This window comes from Diabrotica undecimpunctata, chromosome 1 (assembly GCF_040954645.1).
Source record: "Diabrotica undecimpunctata isolate CICGRU chromosome 1, icDiaUnde3, whole genome shotgun sequence".
NCBI lineage: Eukaryota > Metazoa > Arthropoda > Insecta > Coleoptera > Chrysomelidae > Diabrotica > Diabrotica undecimpunctata.
Genome location: NC_092803.1, coordinates 162,660,688 through 162,687,755, shown reverse-complemented (window position 1 = coordinate 162,687,755; position 27,068 = coordinate 162,660,688). Strand labels below are relative to the sequence as shown.

At 32.2% G+C, this 27,068-nt stretch overlaps 1 protein-coding gene across 1 annotated transcript in view; it reads left to right on the top strand.

Moving 5' to 3' along the window:
• Positions 1-501: 501 nt before the first annotated feature.
• kibra (WW and C2 domain containing protein kibra) overlaps positions 502-27,068 on the top strand; it is a 131,994-nt gene continuing 105,427 nt past the window's right edge. Inside the window, exon 1 of the mRNA XM_072520370.1 lies at positions 502-910. Coding sequence (XP_072376471.1) covers positions 783-910 — 128 coding nt within the window. The 5' untranslated portion in view covers positions 502-782. The remainder of the gene's footprint in view (positions 911-27,068) is intronic.

Below are 27,068 nucleotides of genomic sequence, written 5' to 3'. Positions count from 1 at the left end.
CTACGTGTATTTGTTTTGGTCTTTATAACTGTTTCTTCTTTCTACTATAGTACATTTTACTTTATTTTGTTTCTCTACAGTCAGATTTTTTCACCCCGTCAAGATTTTGTAATGCTTTTGTTACTCTTTTTTGAATATTCCCAACTATTCTTTATTATATGGGGAATAATAAAATGAGACATATAATATACCCCCATCGAAAGATAAACCATCTACTTTTATAGTAAAGTCTGTTGAATACAATGTTTAAAGGGTTTCTAGCTGATAATGAAAATACGTATATCCCGACCTCTAAAATTTTAAAATATGTATGAATTAAAAATACTGACGCACATAAGTGATCTTTGATAGTTCGCATATTTATATTTATTATTTGTAATCGATAAAATTAAGCATACATTCCAAACTAAAAGCCTTCATACTCGTGCGTTTTTATCTTTTTGATAATAGTTATAAACAAGCTTATTAATAATTGTCAGTTTTATTTTTAATGCCGATAATGTTTGTAATTTGAAACGTTTGTTAAATCGACATCCTAATAAAATCATAATCGCCTAAAATTATTTAATTCGCAGTTCTAAAAGATGATAAATTATTATTTGAACTATATAATTGTAACCGCAAAATTCTTGCCTACTCGAGCGCAATAATGTCGATTCAAAGATTTGAGGTTATACCGCTACGGCAACGTTGTAAAGCTGATAATGTGGTATTCAACATGGCCGCGTAGTCAGTGTTGTGTGTGCTAGTTATTGTGGATTGAATGGATTAATTTGTGAATTATGCCGAGAAAACGAAATGGTGAGATTCCATTGCCCGACGGTTGGGATTACGGACGGGACTATGATGGTAAAATTTATTTCATCGACCACATATCAAAGAAAACTACGTGGATTGACCCCAGAGACAGGTAGGAATAGTCGCATTCCATTGCACTATCTCTTTGCTGGTTAAAAAGTTGAATGACATTTTCAGAATTTCATTTTTATCATAATCTTATATATTTTTCTCCTGATAATTGCTATACATATCAGTCATTACTTACTTTTGGGTTAAAAAACCAATGACACAAATATTTTAATTAAATGACATTCCAAACCTACCCAAGAATTCACCTCATTGTAAAAGTTAACTGAATATTTTTTGTTTATTTTTAAAAAGTGTTTAAATTATTCAAAGTCAATAAGTAACTTAACTTAAGGGTCATAAAGTAGAGTAATTGCTGTAGTGTTGTAGTTATTTAAAAATCTCTTGGTATTTAATATTCAAAAACACAAGCACTAGTGCTGCCGCCTCGAAGAAAATATGTGTAATCGAAAAGATAAATATTAGATTGTTGTGTCTAAAAATATTTACAATCTTTCCGTGAATATGTACGTTTTGCGTCACCAAATGAAATGCAAATTAAGAATCTTGTGAAATTTTCAGAGTTGTGGAATTCGCGTTTTCACAAAATCGAATTGCAGATTTAATAGGTATTTGGTACATTACGTTTTTTAAATTTTATTTTCAAGCCACTGAGACGAGATTCGTTTATCAAGAGAAAGTGTATGAATGCTCGGATGATAGTAGCAGTTGTAATTTTTTAAATATAATTAACATTCCTGACTTCAAGCCGACCTCCTACTATTAAACGTGGCGGCAAAATTCCAAAAGGCGAGGTCGATGAATGTAAACTGATTGATTTGATTTAGCATGTTGTAAACCAGTAATCTCGAATATAGTCGTCAATTCTGTAATACTTACAAATGAGGAATACATACTTTAGAAACCAGGGTTATTTTTAAATGGAGGCAACTTTATTTACAAACAATTCAGTGTTTTTGGGGAACTCCATGTAGCACTAATGAGTAATAAGTATGACAGATATTTTTTATATCTGTCAGTATATATACAGGAAAGACAGAGAGAGCTTTTTTTAACTTTTAATCCAATAACCAGAAGAAGTCAACAAAACTAAAACAATTTCATCTGTCATTGGAATTGTACAATTTTTATAGTAATAATACCAAATAAAGGAAAAAATAAAAATTTAGGAGACTGTTGTTACAATAAATATTTTACTGTTGCGAGTTTAATGGTTTTACTCACTTAATGAAATAAAGTTAATGCTATGTTTCTATTATAAACAAATAAGTGGATATGGATGAAATTGTAAGGGTTTTGATATATTAATTTAACCAAGATTATTTAAAGCTTGACAAGATCTCTTTTAAAAAATGTATACTGAAACATATTCCTCCTAAGTATTTAATCCATTCAAATGTCAATGACGACCTAACCTAACTAACCTGACAATAAACCCAAAGAAGATAGACGCTTTAAACCTATCATTATTTTTTAGAGTTATTTTAACTGACTTTCCATTATTTTCTGTAATTTTTCAATTTTTAGAACTAAAATTGGTGTATGTTCTTTCTATGTCTTGTGATTCTGATCTATACCAGAGAACTATGAACACACTGTGTTCATAGTTCTCTGTCTATACTTAGAATATACAGAATTGAAGTAGTGTTTCTAAAAAAGAACCATTGCTAGATTGTAGGGTGTAATACTCTAAACAAGAAACTAGAAAGCACAAGGAATATATCTATAAAGTTTGGGAATACACTACACAGTAGAATCTCACTAATCTAGCACTATTAAAAGCCAGAGGGTGTCTGATTATTGTAATGTTCAGATTACTGGTGGATTGTATAGAAAAATTCATAATAAATAAAATAAAGCTCTTCATATAGGGAATAGGTTAATTTTTTTTTATAACTGTACCATACCTTTACCATACCTTTAAAATAATCCTTAATTTAGGTTGGTTTTTGTTCAATTTAGCTCTTGTTTAAAAATCTTTTTTCCTATGTTTTGAAGAATTATAATAACTTTAGCAGATATATGCCATTTTTTCAGCCCATGTTATACAGTTGTTGAAGCAATTAATTGCTGTAACTGGTTTTACTTTTACAGTTGTAGTAGTTGGTGGCTCCAATATTTCTACTAGGCTTTCTTCTTTTTGTACTGCTTCACATATTTCCTCATCAGTCATAATTTGCTCTGTTTCTTCAATCCTTTCAAACCAAGAATTTAAATCTTTTTCACTTGTCTTAAATCCTCATTCTGATTCTGACCATTCATTGTGGGTCATAGCTTTTTCCATGATGATTGAAATAAGTCAGGTGAAACAGATGGAGGCACAGTGCCAGATTATTGAATGTGTAGGTCTATTAAAAATAAAATAAAAATATGTAAAAATTCATAAAATTTTTATAGAAATCTACAGAACCCTTATTGTTATTAAAAATATTGAGGTATAAAAAGTATATAAAATATAATCCAACTAAGTAGATTGAGTGAAAAAGTTATTAACTTTTCTTTTTCCTCAATATAGTTAGGTTACAGAAATAATTAATTATTATCACCACTTGAGTATTGTCTTAGGGAAACAATACTCATATACTGCATTTCTTAATGTCTGAAAGCATCATAGCTTTATTGTCTCTTACAAAATGATCCTGATAATTTTACAAGGAAATGCCTACTTAAATTATATTTACAACACAGAGAAAATGAAAATGAATAATAAATCACCATGAAGTGGCCATTCCTTAGAGTTACTGTTTATTATATGTATATTAATTTGTTATGACTAATATGCACTATCAAAGCACTATAATATGAACAATCAAAGAGAGGAAAATGCAATACTTGGGTCATGTGCTGAGAGGCGAAAGATATGAATTACTTCAAGTTATACTGGAAGGAAAAGTACAGGGCAAAAGATCAGTAGGAAGACGCCAGAACTCATGGCTGAAAGACCTGAGGAGATGGTTCGACCGCTCATCCGCAGAGATCTTTCGCGCAGCAGTTTCCAAAACTACAATTGCCATTTGGATCGCCAACCTTCACAGGGAGATGGCGCAATGAGAAGAAGAAGAATATGCACTAGGACTGCAGGACTAAATAAGATTGAAGTGGCGAAATGTAATATTTTTTATAAAAATGGACAGAAGTGCTTTGAAATGACCTACAAATAGTACAAAAATTTGAAGAATAAGAAAGAGTAATAAACAATCCCATTATGTATCCAAATAGCAGTATTAAAAAATTAAAATCATCAAATGGAACACTATTATTCCTTATTGGTAATTATTTAAGTAAGAAATGCTTAATTTGTAATTTCTATGGCAGTCCACAAGAGAACATTTTCTGAAACAGTCCAATTTGTCTCATAGTTGAAGAAAGATTAAAATTTGTGTCTTAGCAAATAACAAACATCTATACTATAAAGTTCCTTTTGTAGGTTAAAAATGCAATGCCTTTCAGGGTTCATTCCAGTTAAAATTCCAGTTCATTCATTCGAGTAATAAATGTTCCTTATGCTAAACTTTAACCTAAATATTGTACAGTAGTGGATATTAAAGTACTACGATAATATTAAGTGTTTCTTAAGTAAACTATTAAACTGCATCATCTTTCTACATTTAAGTAAATTTACCTTAATCATCATAGAGTCCATGAACATCACTATTGATTTTAGATTCTCTATGGGATTTATAACCAACACTTTATATTATATCTACATAATCTTTTGTCCAAAATATTGAAGACTACAGTATCTCTTCTTCAAAATAATCAGATGTTATTGTTAACATTAAGTCCTTTATAAGTTCACAAAGATCTTACATTTTAAATATTTTATTATTAAAGCACAGTATTGAATGCAGCAGTATGAGATCTCTGGTATAAACCTAGCACCTCTAGAAGAGTACCTAGAAAAACAAACTACCATATAATAATGCAAGAATTTATGAAGACGATCATGAGCCAATAAAATAAACATGAAACTTTTAATTTCTTGCAGTTTGTGCTTAGGAGGATACATTTAAATTGCCAATCTATGTTTCATAAATTTGATAATGCCATTAGTGATTTAAATTTACACTTTGCTGGTCTGTTAGGTGACATATTTCACTTTTAATCATTCTCTTTGTTGGGTGGTAAATTATTTCAATTTTATATAAATAAACATTTTAGAATTCACCAATCTGTGAGTCCTTACATATGTCTGTTGACTATGAAGTAGTAAGAAGCATACTCATCCTCAGTGGGGAGTCATTTGTTTCAATTTCAAATAGATAATCTATCATTTATTGGAATTGCATATAATTTTCTTACACATAAGCCCTTTTGGAAAAGTATAACAGCTCTAATAAAAGTATTCAAAAAGATTTAACAGATTTAAGTAATTTACTTGAGATAATTTGTATTTTTCATATTTTGTCAATATTTAAATAATAAATTCCTGTCAAATTCTTAATAAATTTAAATAAAAACAAACATGTTTTTATAAATAATTATCTTGTGATTACAAATAATATAAAAGCAATCTTTATTATGTAGTCAAATAATTAGTGAGGTATGTACCAAACAAAATATTTTTATTAAGTTGATAAGACAATGTCATGTGCTAAGGATGTTTCAAAACATATTTAATGGAATGCTATAATAAAAATGAATATTGTCACATATTTTTACTAAACTAGGTTTGTTTTATTATTATGTGTCTAAAATAATATGTGCAGAGGCAATATTACAAAAGAAAATCCATTTCAAGGATGTAAACATTTTCTTTAAATTCGGATACTTATTATTTATTTAGAATATTTTTTGCTGCTTAAAAAAACTCAGGACATGCACAAAGCTGAGTTTAGAAATAATCTTTTTAGGATAGGCTTTATTACCGGGAAATGACTTATATAAATTTAATATGCTGTTAATATAAAAATTATGCACTAGGTCATAAGAGCTCACTCAGGGGTTTGTTGTTCTGAAGAACAAACATTTTTAAATGATAACTTTGAAATTTTATAGTAAAAATTAAGGGTTTAAGAGTTCTTGTAGACAAACGTCTTTTTTTTAAGGACTACGGATTTTCAATATACGACATCCCTGTAAGACATACAAGACCTACTAAATTGACTTTCGTTTATTGAGCTTTAGTGAACTTATGTAAAATTTTCAAGCAGCTGGAACAAACAGTCTCGTTGTAATAGTAAAAACGAGTTAAATAAACAGTGTTCAATGGAAAAAAAATGAAAACATTTAGGATAAAATTGAGCAAAACGTGAATTTAAAGTTTTTGTTAAAACTTGTGAAGTCCGCGTCTCGAGTAGTTACGATACTTTGCAGAGAGTTTACGGAGATGATTGCCTATACCGTGTCAGACTTTTGGAGAAAAATGTTTTAAGGGGTTGGCAGGATGTTAAAGATGACGGTCGGCCTGTGAGATAAATTTTGCGTGAAAAGTAAACATGAGCAGAGTGTTATGCTAAGCTTGTACCCAGACTCGTAACGGCGGAGCACAAGATGCATCGTAAAGATATTTTCTCTGACTCCTTCAAATGCATCGAAAATGTCTCAGACTTCTTGTAAGGGTCATATTTTGGGTCAAAACGTAGATTTTTTAATATGACCGTGAAACCAAGCAGTAATCCATGCAGCGGGATACTCAAAACTCTCAGTCAAAAAAGCGGGGATTCATCATTTTGGCTTTACAACCCTGTGTGGGTCCTAGCCTCCCCAAGAATTTTTCTCCAGTCGTCCCTATCCATCGCCTTCCTCCGCCAAGCACAAATTTCCAAAAAGCGGGTATTAATATGTCCAAATTCAAGGTGATATTGACTATTTTCTGCGATATACGGGGTTTGGTTCACATGGAACGGGTACCATAAGCTTAGACAGTTAATGAATATTACTATTTAAAGATTTTACGAAAATTCCGAGAAAAAATTATCAAAAAGAGGCCCGAAATGTGGAAAGAAAACACCTAGATCCTCCTTCATGGTAACGCGCCGCCTCACAATGTGCATTCTAACAAGGACTATTTGATCAACAATAAGGTCACAGTCATGGAGCACCCACCATATTCCCCAGATTTAGCACCCTGCGACTTATACCTGTTCCCAAAAATCAAATACTACTTAAAAGGAAACCGCCAGAGTTTAAGCGAATCATTAGAAAACGTAAAACAAAAATCGGTGCAGTTTCTTATCAGTTTCTGGAGAGATGATGTTACGCACAGTGGAAGGTCCGCATGAATCGGTGTAGGTACGCAAAAAGGAGTGTAGTGAAGGGGAAAATAAAAATATATAAACAATTGTTAAATAAAGATATTATACCAACATGTTTACAGAATAGAAAATGAATGACTGTCCAAGCAATACTCGATTGTAATCCAAAACAAAAGAGAGATAGGAATATCACGAAAATTTTGGTCTTAATACCCCTGTGAAGACGGAGCATACAAAGCCTAATAAAGAGGTAATATTTATTCCTTACTATTATTTAGATCAAACCAGTTTGTTCTTCAGAGAATTTTACATAAAAAACTGTCTAACAAGGTATAAGATATCAAGATATCAGAATTCTATGAATGATGCATCTTTTAGAAGTTTTAAATAATTATCGTTTTGATGACGTTTTATACAATGCGATAATTTAAACTATTTTAAAATTACCGTATTAGTTTCTTTCATCACTTCCTCTCATTTTTACCGTTTTCCGAAGAGGTTAACTATAAGTAAATTCCATTCTCCATTTTTTTTTCTTGGCTGTTGATTTCTATGAGCCATTGTATTAATTCATGCCTTTGGTATGTCGAGAACGTGTTTAATCAGCTTGTATATTATTACTTTAAAAATATTGGTTTTCTGTTACTAATTCTTAACTGATAATGTAGTGAGTAATGTTGAATATATTTTTATATATATAATATACTATAAACTATATAATAAATTCTAGTTTTGTTTTATTTTATAGATGTTGATTCATTACTGATATCATGAACCGTATGTATTAAAATATCACGATCTCACTTCAGCATTCTACTACCTCTTATCCATGACGGATGTTGGATACTAATGTTTCTATTCTTTATTGATTGCTTTCATAAAAAGTCAGCTAGTAATTAAGTTTTACGATTTTCGTAGTAGATTACAAGCCTATGGGACATTTTTAGGGGATTATTGGACCCAACATGAATCGCGTATAAATCAGTACTACAATATGTAATAGCAACTTAGAAACTATGGCACCAATTCTTATCGGTACTCAAAGCATGGGGGTTCAAATTGGGTTGCGCCTTAGATTTCTCACTGCTGTTCCAGCGGAAATGTACGGCGATGCAAAAAATTTATCTGTATACCGATCCTAAACTTTGTGTATGAATGCCGTCTATCTATCTATCTAATTAGCCTTCTTCGGTCCATCTTTGGACATAGGCCTCCTCAATCCTGTTCCATTCTTCTCTGTCTGTCGCTATAGTCATCCACCTAGAGCCCACGTGCTTCTTGATATCATCTGCCCATCTCATTTGGGGCCTTCCTCTGCTTCGTTTATATTCCCACGGTCTCCAACTTATAAGAATTTTGTTCCATCGGTCTTCTTTTTGTCATATATTGTGTCCTCCAAATCTCCATTTCAATTTTGCAACTTCTTGTCTAACATCCCTCACTTTTGTTTTCTCTCTTATCCACTCGTTTCTCTTTTTATCCATTAATCTTATGTGCAACATTTGTCTTTCCATTGCTCTTTGGGTTTTTATGATTTTGTCCATGTTTGCTTTTGTAAATGTCCACGTTTGGGAACCATAAGTAAGAACAGGGAGTACGCATTGATTGTATACTTTGGTCTTAAGATGCTGTGGATATCTTTTGTTTTTAAGAATGAATGCCTTACTGTGTCAAATTTTCGAATATAAGGAAAAAGTTTTCCGAAAATAATTTTCCGTGTTCCCTTAAAAAAAAATGAAATTCTTAAGTTTGTGAAATACGTGGAAAATAAGATGACTGTTTAAATAGTGGGAGAAACTGCTAGACCACTAAATATCAGGATAAACGAGCATGAAACATACATCAAAAACAGATACATTAGTGTGAGAAAGTCCTTCTACTCATTTGTAAGAGATACGAAAAAAAATATTACTTAGATAGATCATAAATATGTTTGTGTATTGTGTATAATTGTAGATGATGTCTGCGAATTCCTTTAATCCGCTATTACTGGTATGTTCTTGTTTGGCTTCTTCTTTTAGTATTGGCAAAAAAATTAAGAAGACAACAACAAGAACATACCAACAATGGCGGGTTAAAGGAAGTCGTAGACATCATCTGCAATTTACACACAATATATACGCAACACACGATACACAAACATATAATCTACGTAAACACACATTATATAAACAAATAATACAAAAAAAACACACACAAAACAGTCAGAAGTTCGAAAAAAACACCACCCTCACATTATTTCGACTATCAATTTTACGAAACATAACCTACTTAAATAATCTTTTTTTTTTTAACGATTTCCAGAGTGGAAATCGAAACGTCAGACGTTATTTAAAAATGTAATTCAATAATGTAAGGAACACATCATACTATTTTCTAATTCCTTCTAACTAATTTAAGAATCTAGCCGTTAATTATGCATCTGACTTTTTCCGAGTATTTTCAGTTTGCGTACCTGATGCCTTTGCATGCAAAACATTATAAAACCTGATTTCCATTCCACATAATATCCTACTGATTACTAGATGTAATATCAAACGACATTGACTACTGCATGAAAACTACTCACTTGACGCAATAAAATCTTATCTTCTTCAATAAAGTATATAAAGTAAATTATGTAAAGTAATTTAATTATTCTAGAGAAGAGATCATGCGTCAAGAAGGACATCCATATAGTTTAAATAATTTTTTAAAAGCTTCTTTACTCCAGTCGTCGATGAAAATACCATTGAACCTCTAAAAATCATACGAACAAGCTGAATTTTGCAGAGAATGTTAATTTTAGAACGCCAAATAATATGCAAAAAAGTTCACTACTTTTATACACGAGCCTCCCCCTAAAAGCTCCCCTCATAGGTGGAAAAAACGGAAAAAATCAATTTAACCAACAATTTGTGTAGATGTTTACGACCAAGTCGTAGAGAAAAATGTTTTAAATAAAAAATGTAGCTGAGATAATTTTGAACAAAAATGTTTATTACCATTTTTTATGTAGAATGAAACGTTCTCTCAGAAACAACGCTTGAAGCGACCGGCAATTTTGAATGTCCGTACACGCGCGAAATCAGTTTTAAATAAAATTTGTATCAACTCTACAGTAAAAATTCGATATCTTTTGATCAGAGTGTCCTATCGACATAAAACAAAATGCGTTTTAAAGGTGAAGAGTGCAGCTTTTGTATGCAATTTTTGTAGTTTGATACAAATGATGTCAGTTTCTATAAAATTGTTCAATAAATAAACGTGCGATTTGGGCCATTTTTTAACATTTTTCATGAGATCAATAAAATGTATCACTTCCATTAGTGGAATTTTCATTTTTGGGGTCTAATCTTCCAAACCCATAATATGAAATTTCTATTCCGAATTTTGGCAACAAATATGAAGCATTTGAAATATGCTTAAAAACGCAGAATTCAAACTTTCACATTACAAACAATTGCACGTCACGGGAAATACCTTCACGAAGACGATATTAGCTGGAATTGGAAAAACGTACTTATGTAATCGAAAAGAAGCAGTTTTAAATGTTTTAGATCATTTGTAATGTCAAAGTTTAAATTCAGCGTTGTTTAGTCATATTTCAAATAACTCACATTTGTTGCCAAAACTCAAAACCGAATTTTCATGCTATAGGTTTTAAAGATTAGACTCTAGTAATCGAAATTTTATAGTGACTAGTCATTTAAAGTGATACAGTTAATGGCAATAATCGCGCAACGTTTATTTATTTAACACCTTTATAAAAACTGACTTCATTCGCGGCAAAACACAAAAATTGAATACGAAAGCTGCACTCACCACCTTTTGATTTTTGTCGATATGAGACAAATTTTATTTAAAATTGATTTCGCGCGCATAACTGACATTCAAAATCGCCTGTCGCTTCAAGCGTTGTATCTGAGAGAACGGTTCATTCTAAATAAAAAATGCTAATAAACATTTTTGTTCAAAGTTATCTCAGCTACATTTTTTATTTGAAACATTTTTTTCTACGGCGTTCAGATTCAGCTTGTTCGTATGATTTTTAGAGGTTCAGTGGTATTTTCGTCCCTGACGACTAAAGTAATGTAGGTACCTATATAAATTCCAATTTCTAATAATTAATCAGCAAAACTATTGATAATACTAATGACTCGTTTGTAATCACAAATATGTGTTTTAAATAGTCTTAAATATACGGGTACTGCATTTTCCTATTTGTATAATTTAAAGACATCTAAAGTACAAGGGATATTATGAAAATTGGTTTTAGTAGGCGATGCAAACAAATTAAAACATTCATGTGGTAAACCATGTGGTAATTAAAATTTTCTATTTATTTCCAAATATTTCTATTTTAGTAGTTGTATATATGTAATATTCAGAAGAGGAAAACAACAAGAACCCCAGAAAATGGTGCATTAGACTATTTTTTGAACGCCATGTACATTTGGTTTTCATAAAGACGAAGTTTAGGACAGCCTATTTCTGGTCCGCTAATTTGAGAAAAGGCGATCAAAATAAATGAAAAACTTGGTGGTCGTAGAGACTTTAAAGCAAGCTAAGGTTAGCTCAAAAATTTTAAAACTAGGCATGGGATTAGAGAACTGGATGTTAAAGAGGAAATATTATATATTTTTCCTTATAAAACTCCTTTATTGATGTAAAATGGCATTCACTCTCCCGGAAGTCACTAGCTTCTCTTAGAGAAAAGGCTACACCTAACGTCAAAGTTACAAGGTTGCTAAAGAACGTTTACAGTGATGGTCTGTGCAAATGCAAGTGGTTCCCAGGCATTGGATCTTTTGTTTTGTTTATGTTTTTTTACTTTCGTGCTATGTATTGGTATGTGTTCTTTCACTAATTTTTTTTAAATTCTTATAAGTCCTCTGATGTATCTTTTGTAATAATGTCTGGTTTAATTCAAACTTACTCTATACTCTAAGCATTCATTAACCTCAACAGGCTTCCGGGTTGAACCGCGTCGATTATCACTTTCGACATCGTACACTGATCACTAATCACTGCATTGCTGCTACTGGGAACAACCGACGGTTTATTTTTACCGTAGATGGTGACGTGGTTTGGGTGGGAGTTGGCGCGAACATATCTGACGGCGAGATTTTGATTAGAGGGTCAAGCGGACAATAGTTTCTTTATGAGAAATCTGTATTGAGACAATTTGGCCTTTTTCAATTTAAATGGCTGCTTGGATAATTCTTGGTTTATAGAAGCGGATGGGGGCTATGGTTATGGAGTTCAAAATCAACTTTGTGACCTGTATGAAATTGAATCGGAATTGCGAACGGAAATGGAATGTTCATAAATCCTATTTTGGATTCTACGATTTGTTTGGCCTATATAAGATCAGAGGCAGTCTACACAAGGAATTTCGTAAACGCCGTGTTGTTCATTTGGAATGTTGTCTGTGATTGATCGGACAAGAGATGAACGATTTGGTTTCGTGGTAAATATTGTCTTTATTTCTCTTGATGTAAGGATTTTGTGGATTTAGTTAGGGATAACTTTGATGTAAGGAAGAAAAGCTTTCGTATGATGAGGGTCTGACTCTTTGGGTTAAGATTGACGGGGAGATTGATGTCTATGGATGCTCCTATTGATGTGATTTTCGCGATAATCATTTTGGATGAGGGCGTGTTAAAGAACTAGAGAGCTCATCAGATCTGAAGACAAGGGTATTAATGGCTGAATTAATTTGTGAAGGTGGGTGATGAGAGTTGGCATGCAAGTAACAATATTGGTATGGGTGAGTTTTCGATAAACAGAGTGATGAAAACCTTGGAATTGGTTTTTCTTTATGATAACATCGAGTAACGGTAGGGATGATCAATTTTCATCTCCATCGTGAACTGGATACTAGGATGTATACCATTCAGATAGATTTGAAAAGACACTAAAGCATCCCTGCCGTGGGGACAAATGACGAATGTATCAACATATCGTAGCCATCATGTGAATTTTAGCATTGATGTGGATAGTGCTCGTGTATTAATTAGCTTAAGGGTACTGAATAGATGTATGAATAGGTTCTTAGGTGTACTAACCGCGGAAATCTTAAATGTACATCACATTCACTTATTACTTCTTTATCCTTATATTTTTTTCTGTCTTAGCTGTCTTAGATTAAATTGAATCTGTTTTCGATCTGCGACTTCAACAATACAGTTATTAAAAAATTGGAAATTTAATGTTTTCTAACAATTCACAGAAAAGTCCTCGTATACTATACCCATTCTTTTTAGATAAGCGAAATAGCCAACTTATCGATATCTTATTGCATTCTAAAATTAAACATACCATCATAAAATGCCTTCACTTCCTTATTTTTTATTGGAAGTGTTAGATTCTTCTACTATCAGAGAAACTAAAAACTCTCTCAAATGAAGCCAAACGTTATGTGATCGCGATTGCCTTATCTGTGACCTGAATTCCGATCGTGTATGAAATATTAAAAACTGTTTAATATTTTAATGTTTTCAGTATATTTACATTATTTTTGAGATAATCTGTAATATATGCAAAACATGCTAAAGAATTTATTTCGATTAAACCCGATTGTTAAGTTGCCTTTCCACAATTTTTTTAGATTAGTGCGAAAAGAACAGTATGAGGTTGTTATGCTAACAGAGAGAGACCGAATATAGTATGAAATTAGTACCGACATACGAGCTTGTTTTTTAACACCCATTAAATTGAATTCTAGTTTTGTCAAAGTCACATTAAGTTTTGATAACGGAAACGTCAAATATACGTTAATTTTTTCATTAGTAATAATTCTGGTTTTATTCGCAAAAAGAATAAAGAAATAGATATTTCAAGATAAGAAAATGGTAATCTTTACACTGAACATAAAATTTATTAAATGGCACTATTCTGGAAGTAGTGCCGAAGATATAATCGGTAGGTTTCCGTTTTCATTCGAAGGCCCTGTACCAACAAAATCTACAATTCACAATATTTCTAAATTTGAAAAAACTGGTTGTGTTAAGAATTGTAGAAAATGCACGGATAGTAATATAGATGGAAATCAACCAGCTCGTGCAATTAATGAGGAGCGGGAACAGCGTGAAACTGCTGTATGTAGTCTAGCTGAAATCAATTTTCGTTGTAACAGCACCATAATTTCAAGAGAAATTGGTAGTGGTGCTGGAACTGTACAAAATATTGTAAAAAGAAACAAGTACCATTGCTACAAATTGCAAAAAGTTCGCCAGTTAAATTGCAAAATTATTTCAAGCCATCTCACAGCAAAAAATCATACTGCTGCAGAACGTTGTTTCTTAAACAGTCGGACCACAATTATTATTAGATCGACTTTAAGGGAATTTTTCAATCGTATCAAACGGAAAATTTAAACTGCCTTTTGGCAGTGGTATTTAAACAGTTCTATTGTCTCTCCTTTTATGTTATTTACCTTTAACCGTTGCCTGTATTGTTTTTTTTTAAGTTGCTATGAAAAGGCACTTTAGCGTGAAGCGTGTGTCCATGTTCAATCCATTTTGTACCGTCACCAATAGTGTTTTCAATGGGAAGGTTAGGAAATTGAGTAAATGAACGAAATAGGAAATTGCCAGATATAAATTTAAAGGAAGTTTAAAAGTTCACTGTTTTTATTGGCTGGCTAAATAGTTCTTGAACCTACTAAGGTCAAAAAACCTGACTATCTGGTTTATATCCAACCCTGCTCTAAATGTGTTCACTTCAACACACTTGATTTTTTCATAGTTTCTTGGTTCTTTATATACAAGTTCCTTGTGATTTGGACTATATTTAGCTATATTAAGTACGGCCTCCTACGTAAATTCTGTAATAGTGAATACATATTGTGACGGGACTATTTTTGAATATATCGCAAAAAATTTTAAAAATTTTAAGGTGCACATCTGTAGCTTCTAGAAATAAAAAAAAGAGTTACGAGTGTCAATAATTCCTTAGACGCGACATTTTACATATTTCCGATCTTCGTCCAGACAAAATAGAACATTTTCAATAGACAGTTTGGCGTCTTCCTATCACCTTAGTACAATTTAAACATTTTATTTACGTTTGATGCCAAAAAGTTATTTTTAGTCGTGTAAGTCTGTTCTATGTGTTACAGAAATTCGATAAATGCTTTATTTCTGCTAGGAAAGTACGAATAACTTTGATATCGGCTTACATTTTATAAAGGATAGTCTAAAAAACATTTATAAATTGACTCCTTTAGCTTCTTTTCTAAGAAATTATTCTACGACCTATTCGCAAATTATTAGGTTATGTGTAGATTTTACATCCATTTGTCTTGCATAATGCAAGACAAAATGTTGCAATGTTCGCAAGGCAAAAAGTAATCTGCAGTAATAGATACTGTGTTTTATGCATCTATGCATCATTTTTCTTTTTAATTAACAAACGTTTAATAAAAGTAGGTTTATTTAAAGTAATTACTATTTAAATGGGAATAAGCCACAATTAAAGGTTAAAGTAAGTTTATTGACGTTTCAATTTCCACTTCGGAAATCTTTGAAATCTTGGCTTATTCCCATTTAAATAGTAATTACTTTAAAATTCCACAAGAAAATAGCTTCAGAACAATATTAGGTTTATTTAATTTGTCACGTACTGTTTTTGATTTTATCTATGCACGTTTTTTATGCTTAGCATTCTTGTGTTATCCCCCATTTTAAATACCATGGTTCTATTTAAGATTAGGTACCTCGATTTTTTAATTTTTTTTTGTTTATAATTTTTTTTATAAATTTCATCCTCCAACATACACTGTATCCTCTAAACCGCGGGAGGTAAAGTTGAAACGCCCAATTAGACGCACATAACTTCTCCCATAAATCTTAGTGAACCTTTACCATCTTCCTTCCTTATTTCGGAATTTGTTTTGTCGTTACTAGTTGTCGCGAGGGAGATCCGTCGAACCTTTAAGAAAGACAGGCAAATTCCTCCTAAATCTTCTTACTTTATGACACTTGAATTCATAAAAAAAATTAAAAAAAATAAAAATTAAGAATAAACATAAAAATATCTATAATAACATTATAAAAAAAAAACGATATAATATGGCGCCGCATTATCGTCACAGATATATTAAGATCAACAAAAAATAGTTTGGCAAATGGGTTCAGTTCCCGCAGTCATCACAAAAGAAGGAAAAAACACTTTAATTCTTTATGAACTCTTTTTTTTTCTTATGAAAATTTTTTTACTAGACTTTTTACTTATTACGACTTTGAAGCCTTTTTTCTTATGTTAACTTCAACCCGATTGTGACCTTACCGATTGTGTACTTTAATTAATTAATTAATTTAATTAGGCGTGTGATACGCGTAGCGATCAACAAACAACCATGGGCTTATTTTTTGCTTCTTTTCCTACCCTTTTTACTGCCGGATGAATTTTATTCTTTTGAAATCCATTTTGTACATATTCATTTGTGTTTTGGATTAGAAATGTCTAAACATGTCTCATCCTCCAATTTATCTTGCCGAAATACTTATGAATACTGCTTTTAAGGTTTTTACATGTCTGATAGCTATTTTTTTTTCGAGGCTTACGTCGAACATATTTACTGCTTTGACGTTGGGTTACTTCAGTTCTTCATGATGATGTTGCCAATGACAATTTTTTTGTCCAAGGCGTGTCTTTGGATAACTTTTAAGGAAATAAAAAAATGTAACCCTAGTTTTTGATCGGAAACCGTTATCTTTCCTCTCCACCAGTTTCCTCTCTTGGAAGGGGGTTTTGTAACATTTTTTAATTATTTTTTTATAAATTTCATCCTCCATAGCGTGCTACTGTGTTCCATGCCGCTTTGAAATCTTTCTTTACTGGTTTTTGCCAACTTTTAAAATAACGCAACATGAATTTCCGTTCCGATATAAGTACTATAGAAATTGTATCCCCTTTACTGCGGGAGGTAAAGTTGAAATGCCCAATTAGACAAATACTTTTTCCCATAAAATTTAGTGCTCTTTTTTTAAATTAATGGATTTTGAAGAAAAATTTTAACTTTATGTCATATATTCATGAGACTATTCATCACTATTGTAGAACGTGACAATAGTAACAACACTACTTACATCTTCTATCATTCTACCTATGAACTGGTCTGCTGCTTTTATTTATATTTTTATTCTGTGTTATTAAGTCCATTTTAAAATTTTACTATGCTAGAAATGTTGGTTTTGATGTTTAAGTTTATATTGCTGTATCCAAAATTAAAATTAACAAATATAGTAACAAATAATATACAGTTAAACATAATTCATGAACAACATTAGTTGGTAGAACGGGTGGTAGAAGATCTTTTGGCTTGGTGGCGATCCTGTGCAGCGTGTAGCCGTGTATTGTTATCTTGGTTCAAATTTGTATGGCTTGGTGATGATGGATAACAGATAAACATCGAAACCGATCGCACTAAACTTTATATATGTATAATATAACATCATTATTTATATAAGATTGTGAGTTTTTTGGTTTGATTTTTCTCAATATTTTACTATAAGTATTGCTAATTTCGAAAAGGCACTTCAGTGTTCAGACGATAATTTTACAACTTTTGTGCTTGCCTTAATCCTGACATATTAAGCCATTGAGCCACATCGTAATTGGTTGTATTCTCGGTACATAATCCCTTCTTACATGGTTTTTGACAAAGGAGTTCAAGCCTAGGTAGGGTGAGTTATCTATATTGTCTTCTTGTATATCAAATACACATTTTCGTGCTCACCTATTAAACAATTTTTCTTTTAGTCTTTATCTTTTTTTTATGTCAAAAAAGTTACACTTGTTAGGACTTCCGTAGTCTTTTCCAATATATCGAGTATTAACTATAAAAAAATAATTTTCTACAACTAGCGTTTTTCACACGTAAACTGTGCATTCGAATCTAGGCGAATACTACACTAAAACCTGCTAATTGTGAAAACAAATACTTTTAACTTATTTGTAGACTATTTATAAAGACAATGGCGTTAATAATGTTAATTTAAACTGTATTCTATTTTTAGTACTGGAATTTTGATATTTCATACATTTTAAAATGACATAACTAAAAAGCAAATGGCGGTATCTAATTTGGAAAATGTATAAAAATACTAGACAGGAAAATAACTTAAAAAAAAAGGAAAACAATAAACGGCGAGTGATATGCGAATTTGTTGCAACGAATTAGCGACAAAACCAACGAGACATGACTTAAATTGATGCAGCAGTAAATAATTTTTAATTAGAATAAGGCACCTGTTCACAAGTCTACGGTTGCAATGGAAAAAATACATTAATTGAGTTTGTAACAACAAAACGTCACCTCAATCGTGTAATTACGAAATTACACTAGATGCCAATTTTATTGTTAGGACTTCATGTGTAGGTACGCCTTATCTTCTACGCACAAATAAAAGACGTTAAATAATTTTAAACCAAAATTAAAAAGCAAAACTTGCTTGTCATCATCATCATCAACCTGTATGCGTCCACTGCTGGACATAGGTCTCCCTCGGTTCTTTCCATCTGTCTGTCTTGTGCGGCTTGCATACAGTTTTAGCTAACAGGTCGCTTCAGGTCGTCAGTCCATTTAGTTGGTGGGCGTCCTTTGCTTCGTATTGCTTCTTGCCTTGGTCTCCACTCGACAATACGTTTTGTCCATCGGTTGTCTGATAATCTGGCGACGTGTCCTGCCCAATTCCAGTTTAGCGACGCGAATTTTTCGATGGCGTCTGTTGTTTTTGTTCTACGACGTATTTCTTCGTTTGGAATTCGGTCCCTTAGCGAGACACCCAACATCTGGCGCTCCATAGCCCTCTGAGTCACGCGAATTTATTCACTTCCTTTTTTATGAGTGTTTATGTTTCCGCTCCATAAGTGAGTACAGGTAACACACATTGGTAAAAGATTTTCCTTTCGAAGCATATGGGTAGATCCGATTTAAATACATAGTTTAATTTACCAAACGCTGCCCAGGCTAATCCTATGCGACGTGGGAGCTCACATGTCTGGTTATCTCTGCCCAACCGAATTTCATGTCCTAAGTACTTATACGATGTAGTCTGCACAATTTGACTTCCATCAACAGCATTATTTCGATTTAGCACCAGATTAATCATTATTTGCGTCTTGTTCATGTTAATAATTAGTCCGACCTCCAAGGAAACGTGATCTTAATGACTGAGCTTCTCTCCATTTATGTTGATAATATGCTCATTCAGATGTGCCTTCTTACAAGTATGTTCTAAAAGCGTCGTGATTAGCTTTGGAGAGACGGTGTCTCCTTGCCGTACTCCTCACTGTATATAGAATTTATTTGTTTCTTGTTCACATAGTCTTACGCTAGCTATGGCATTTTGGTAGATATATTTGATTATGTTAGTGTAGCGATGGTCTATTTGGCACTCTCTCAATGCTTTTAATATTTTCTGATGGCTTATGGTATCGAATGCTTTCTCGTAGTCGACAAATATCAGTGCCAATGGTTTGTTGTATTCTGCAGACTTCTCATCAGGTTATTTATCAATAATAAGTGGTAGTTAGTACTGTATCCCGATCTAAATCCACCTTGTTCTCTAGGCTGATAGAAGTCTAATTTATGGTCCAGCCTTTTTTGATAATTTTTTTTAAAGTTTATATATATGTGAAAGCAAACTAATAGGACGATAGTTTTTTAGATCTGTTATGTCTCCTTGCTTGTGTAATAAAATAATGACTGCATTGTTCCATTGAGAAGGAGTTTTTCCTTGGTAGATGCATTCGATGAAAAGCTTGGCCAAAGCCTGGACAATTTTATTTCCACTTAGTTTGATCTCTTCGATCACTACTCTGTCATCGCCAGGGGATTTGTTATTTTTCATTTCTAAAAGTGTCGTTTTGAATTCGTCGTATTGAGTTATTTTTGGCATTCATTCTGATCCGTAGTTTGTGATTTTGGGCAGGGACTGATCTTGCCTTTCGTCGGTGCTCTCATACATTTCGCGATAAAAGGATTCGACAACCTCATTGATTTTGGTTCTATCAGTAGTAATGTTTCCATCTTTGTTTTTTATTTTGTACATATTTTTGTTGCCTATGTTGTTCGTATTTTGCCTCGAAACTTTTAAACTTTTGATTTCTTGAATTATTTTAGTTATTTATCTTGTATTGTTTTCTCTTATCTTTTCGGATTGACCGGTGGATATCTTTATTTAATTTCTTCATTGTTATGTAGTCGGAGCCATATTTTTCTGTCAGCTATCTTCTTTTACCTATTAGCTCTTTGGTATTTTGGCTTAGTTTTTCTTTATGGATCAGAACGGTCGGGCAGACTTGCCCGTACTTTACAAATAAAATTAATGCAAAAATTTATTTGTATGACAATTATATTAATACTATATATTAATATACTACTTAATATTACTACTTAATATTACTATTGTTAATATTGTTAATATTAATATTGTTACTGTATTTCTTGAAGTAAAGCTATTATTGAGAGCTTCATGTTGATTGTAGGCTTCAAATTAAGAGGTTTATTCAAGACATTCAAATTGATGGCTTCATATTTGTTGTAGGATGCACATTCCTTGAACAAATTGGATTCACATCACCACGTGGTGTTTGTGTAGATGCCCCAATAAATTCGTTTGATTTGGTATTAGAGACTATACCAAAGTCTCTTTGTCAATATCTCTAATACCTATTTAGTATTAGAGAATATACAAATAAAGTTTGTTAACTGAAGTAATTAAAAATTTCAATTGAAGAATAGTGAAATTAAACAGAGTATTTAATTGAGAGAAAAGTTGAGCTCCAACTATTTTTAAAAGAAAAATAATAAAACAAAATATAAAACAGAAAGTTGAGTTATGAATAAAATCAAAAGAAATTGGAATAAAATAATCATTTGAAGATAAATAACAAACATGTGATGTTTATAACGTTACTAGTTTTGAATTACTAATTTCTTTTTTTTTTCTCCATATTTGGCTTGCAGCAAATAGCTCTGTTCTACATCTGAATAAATTGCTGGGTTAAAAGAGGTTGTGTCTAATTCTTAGCCGATCCCTGCTGTAAAAAGTTACGCGAAGTCTTGAATTAGTCAACCTATAGGTAATAAACATATTATGAGGGTTGTCTTTTTAGTATTGTATACTATAAACGTTCTTTGAGCTTTCTTTGTTGAACCGTTCCAATGATTTTCGACATCAATTGAGGCGAACTGCTTTTTGCTCTTCCATGGGCAAATGAGGGATCCAACAGGAAACCAACTTTGTAACACCCAGTTCTTCATGTAGGATCTTTTGGATCGAGGTCTTCGAAATGTCCAAAGATGCCTCTATCTCCCGGTATATTACACGGTGCATGGTCATCTTTAATTAGCTGACGAACCGCATCAATGTTTTGCTATGTGACTGCTGTTTTGGGTGGACCTGGTCTGGATTCGTCGCTGAGACTGGAGCTACCAGCGGGAAATAGTTCGGCCGACTTGCTAATTTCAAAAATTCACTGTATCTACAAAACAAAAGACTCAACAAAAAATTGAGGTTACATTTGTATCGGAAGGTTTTATTGGTGGCGCTCTTTATGCGTTTATGTGCAAAACTAAAAAGACAAACCTCGTATTACTAATTTAGAATATAAATGAATTTGTTGATCAAGAAACAGTATACGATAAAATAACATGCTTATCTCAAAAAAGATGCTTTCTTTGTTATGCTATTTAGTTATTGAACAATGTTTGTACTTTTCACAAGTCTTTGATCAGTTCCTTTTTGTCCAATTTCGGAAGTGATTTAAAATTAGATACGCTTGAGACAGGTTGTTTATTGTAATGTCAACATCTTGAATCAAACAGAATATTAGCCTTGAATAATTTTAGGTATTAGTATTTTGCATTATTTAAAATTATGTATAAAAGTAGTCAGGCAAGCTATTTCAAGAATTTATCAAATAGTTTCTTCGTGGTAGTCATAGTCAACAATTTGTTTTAAGTTTAAATAATCTTACCTTCTCAAATATATCCCTCCTTCGTGAATTATTATGTCCCATACATATTTCTTTTATTTAATGGGAAATTGGGTCTAACTAATAAGTTACAAAAAGTGAATAGATAATGTCAGATGCTTTCTGTTTAGGAAACAAAACAAACCGAGTTCCATAATCACAGTTTACCAAGTTGGAGATTAAAATAACTTAAAGAAAAAAAAAATTTTTCTCAATCCTAACCAGAGTTATGTATTATATGGAAATTTCCAGGATATAATTTACAGGTGGTAATATGGCATTGGTATATGTAAAATAGGTTTATTTTCAATTTTTTAAACATATTTTTAAAATTTTCTTTGAAAAATTGTTTAATATAAATTTATTCATACAACTTCAAGAGTATTATCTGAAATTTTGGTACTAAAATATTAAAAATTATGAAAATGACAGCTAATTTTCCAAGAGGAAAAAAAAAGTTATTTTGCGGTGTTCATCGTAGCTTATAAATTAATCATCTGTTGACAAAACACAAAAATGATTTCGTTAGTTGATGAGTTTCTCTAGGTCGGAATGTCGAGATCTTCTTCTTACGATGCCTATCCGTTCCGGATGTTGGCGATCAACATGGCTATCCTAACTTTGCTTGCTGCTATTCTGAATAGTCCGGTTGTCGATGTATTAAACCACTTTCTCAGGTTTTGAAGCCAAGATATTCTTCTTCTCCCTGGTCCCTCTTTCCAAATACCTTGCCCTGAAGAATGAGTTGCAACAAGCCGTATCTCTGTTCATTCCTCATAACATGGCCAAGATATTCTAGTTTGCGCTCTTTGATGGTGTTAATAATCTCGCATTCCTTGCCTATTCTACATAGGACCTCAACATTAGTCACACGATCCACCCATGAAATTCTTAAAATATGTCTGTAACACCACATCTCGAATGCCTCGAGTTTTCTTAAAGAAGCTTCGGAAAGTGTCCAGGCCTCTACTTCGTATAATAACGTAGAAAATACGTAGCATCTAATGAGAGAGATTTTGGTAGCAAGTGGTAAATCGTGACTTCTGAAAAGAGACTTCATCATTATGCACGCCGATCTCGCTTTTCCTATGCGTTGTTTTATTTCACTGGAGTGATCCCATTGGCTGTTAATGTCTGTACCAAGGTATGTGTACCTGCCACTCTGTCAATTGGATGTTGGTTAACCAAAAGCTGTGTATTTAATATTTCGCGTTTACTGACTACCATGTACTTTGTTTTGTTCGTATTAAGATCAAATCCGTGTTCTCTACTTATATCTGATATACGCGACATTATTCTTTGCAAACCGTCCAGACTATCTGCAAAAACTACTGCGTCGTCGGCATATCTAATGTTGTTTAGACGTATTCCGTTGACTAATACGCCTTCTTGTAGTTCGCCTAGCGCTTGCTCGAAGATATATTCAGAGTATATATTAAATAATACCGGGGACAGAATGCATCCTTGCCCCACTCCTCTATCTTTGGAGACTGCCTCTGTCAATTGGTCATCCACTTTAATATTGGCTGTTTGGTTGTAATATAAATTATAGATGATTCTTTAGTCCCTATCATCTAACCCCACTTCTTTCAAGATGTTTATAACTTTATCATGCTTTACTCTATCAAATGCCTTTTTGTAGTCGATAAAACAAGTATACAATGTCGAGATATTGTTCATTTTATCGTTTTTTCGAGAAAAACGCGTTTAAAAAAAGCTTAATGTTTTATACTTACACAGAATCATCTATTCCAGGCCCATATAGCTACGTGCTTCCTGCAAAAATATCTAGAGCATATTTTTGCTCCTGCGTTCGACGAGTTCTGCCTTTTTTTGCATTTGCACTCACCTCACTCACTTACTCACTCACTTTACTCAACTCACTCACTTCTAAATATCTATAACTCAATCATTTTTGCTCCGATCACTCTGAAATTATAACTGGAAACTCTTGGAAGAGTTTTACTATCGAATAAAAAAATAGAAAAAAAACGCAATACCTTCACTTCCTTAAGGGGTTTCATTGTTTCATATGGTCCCCTAGATATGAAAAAACCGCGGATTGCTACCATTTAAAGGGGTGCGTTTTTGAGAAAGGGGTGAATTAGTACCTGTGCGTTAGGGTTCACTTGGGTGAATTCTATGCACTTTTCGTACATACACATCTACAGAAGAGTTGTTCAATTTAAATTTCATATCGAAATGTCAGTCGAAATTAAATTCAGTCAATCGAAATTAAAGTCAAAAATATATATTTCAGAATTCCAAGTAAAAAATATAACATAACTTTTTTCCATGGTATAGGCATTGCTTAATATAATATAATAATAGAAAAAATACTTCTGTCCTTCCCCTTCAAAATGACGTTTGGTAGAAGTCTTTAGGATTCATAGTATCCGAGATACGATTTTTCAAAATTAGCCACTCACCATTTTTGTTTCATTAAGAATTAATTAACTTTAAAATTTTTTAAGTTTTTCATTATAATTCTGATCTAGTACATTACTTAATAAAAAGAAAGCTTATTTTCTGTATTTTAAAATTGTCTATTGTAAAATATTCTAGGACTAACGGTAACCAAGATATGATTCGCCAAAATGTGATGCTTGCAACGATTTTTACTAACTTTTGCGAATTTTTTTTTAATTTGTAGTTATAACTTTCTTTCCTTGTACATTTAGATATACATACATAAATCGCTAAGTACAGTAATAATTGATAAATCAGTTTATTTTAATAAATTTGTTTAACAAATTATTAACTTACTAGTAAAAAATAAAGTAAACAATGCAACTCTTAATAAAACAATTAGGTATATATTATTTTAATTCGCTTACGGAGCATTGACATCTGGTTAAAATTAGATTTATTATTAAACCGACAAATTATTAGAAGAAATTGTAAAATAATACACACAACTCAACATAAAAGTAGTGACTACTAAGTATAATAGATTGTGTTTCAAAAGAAAGTTCTAGTAATATATTTTTATGCTCAATACTTCCTGAAAAAGTCCTTAATTAGGCCAAAATATTTATTACTTTTGACAGCCAAGCTGCTAAATGGACCCTGAAATCTACATAGCTTGGAATTGTAAACGATCTCTTAAGTAACGTAGTAAATTTGTTATCGCCGCCTGGCCATAAAGGAATTGATGGTGCCTAGGTTTCTAATCTAAAAAAAAAAGTAGCAAGCATTCCTTTTATCGGACCGAAAATATACAATATCCCACAAATCTTGCTCGATAGGTAAAAATAAAAGTACTTACAGATGTATTCACTGGACCCTTTTCTGTAAAATGGGCGCAAAGTGGACAGAGCAACATGAAAATTCTATTAAAATTCTGAGGGAACGGTCGACCTGTCTGCTTGTTGTGCTTGTGTGGTCCTTATATATTTTTTTTGTTTTTCTAGAGGGGGTTCTGAAATCTTCAAAAGACATCTCAGTGCAGAACGTCGCTTGATTGACCTTAGTGCAGGATTCCTCCCTGTTTCCCCTTTTTTGGTCCCAAAATGTGTTTTTTTTAGAGGAACTCCATTCCAGGTAGCGCGTGGAAGACACTCATCGCTCCTTAAACGGCATCACTCCCAGCCGGGCATTCTCTCCTTCCCCACAGTCTAACTCACTTTTGGCCTCTCAACTTACAGCATATTTTCCTCTTAGCTTTCCCGTTGGTCCAGTTGTCTTCCTTCCCCTTCTTTCTTCTTGATTACTGCACGGATATAGTTGTGTACCCTAGTCCAACCTGCTTTATTTTCAATCATTTCTCTCACTCTAATAAAATTCACATCTGACTCTCTTTACATTCCGTTGCTTTCTACTATCCATATGTTTCACTCTAACATCTCGTATGTATTACAGTGTCCGAGTATCCGCAGTATAGGCAGCCTTTCCGAACCTAGAGAGGTAGGCACTAAAACACCCCTGTCCTGTAAGCACCTACGTTAGGTAATAATCCAATCGTCTGTGACCAAAGTCCACGAAATACCTTATATTCACATAATGCGACATCAGGAAACTAGTCATTGCAAAGAACTTATATTACAACAGTATTTTGAAAGATACCTTAACAACGGTATTCCATTTTTACTGCAAGAAACCAGTAGATTAAATATTAGGTAATTCTGTATGCTCGTGACAGTCGATGAATGACGTGCAATGAAAGATAAAAGAAAGAAACCGTATATGACAGATGCATGAGGTATAATTTTATCTTTGCATGGAATACCTTTCGTATTCACTGCTCCTGATACATAAAAGGATTTTACGACGTGTGCATTTTTTAATACTGAAATCTGAACGTTAATAAATAATTCTAAAGTATACTGTGTATGTACTCTATATAATATGTAATTAGATGTTTTAAAATCTAATCTAATCAGTATGTTTGTATATTAAATACTTCCTTATACAGTTATCTAGTTTTTTTAGATACCATATCAGTAAAATTATCGGTCAAATGTCAGTACTTACCTGCTGTTGAAAATTAAGTATCAATTTAAACTCACTTATAAATTAAAGATTACATTATAATATTATCATTGTAAATTAAAGAAACGTTATCGTATGAGGTAAACCCTTTGTTGTTCTACTAATTTTTAGTATTTTATTTTTCCTTTTAACCATGTATTTAGAGTTACCAACCCTAATTTGATAGTTGAAATGTATATTTTTCATATTTTTCAATTAGGAAACATTTTCGTGTTATTGTCAAATAAAGTGGTTTTCGTGGTATACACAAATTTGTCAAACATTTTCTGAAGAAATAATGTCTACAGAAAATATAATGTAATAAATTAGATTCCCTTATATTCTTTTTGTTCTATTTTAAAATAAACAATGAATGGAAACTTTGAAATATTTCAATTTTATGAAAGATTAAAGACAAGAACGAAAATATTTAATCATTTACAAAAACGTGAAATCTAAATAATTGATTTTTTCCAGGTTATTGTATTCACACATGGTACTGTACTCAAGGTACTGTAATACGTAAATCAGATTAAATTTCTTTTCGGAATGACGTAGTTTTCG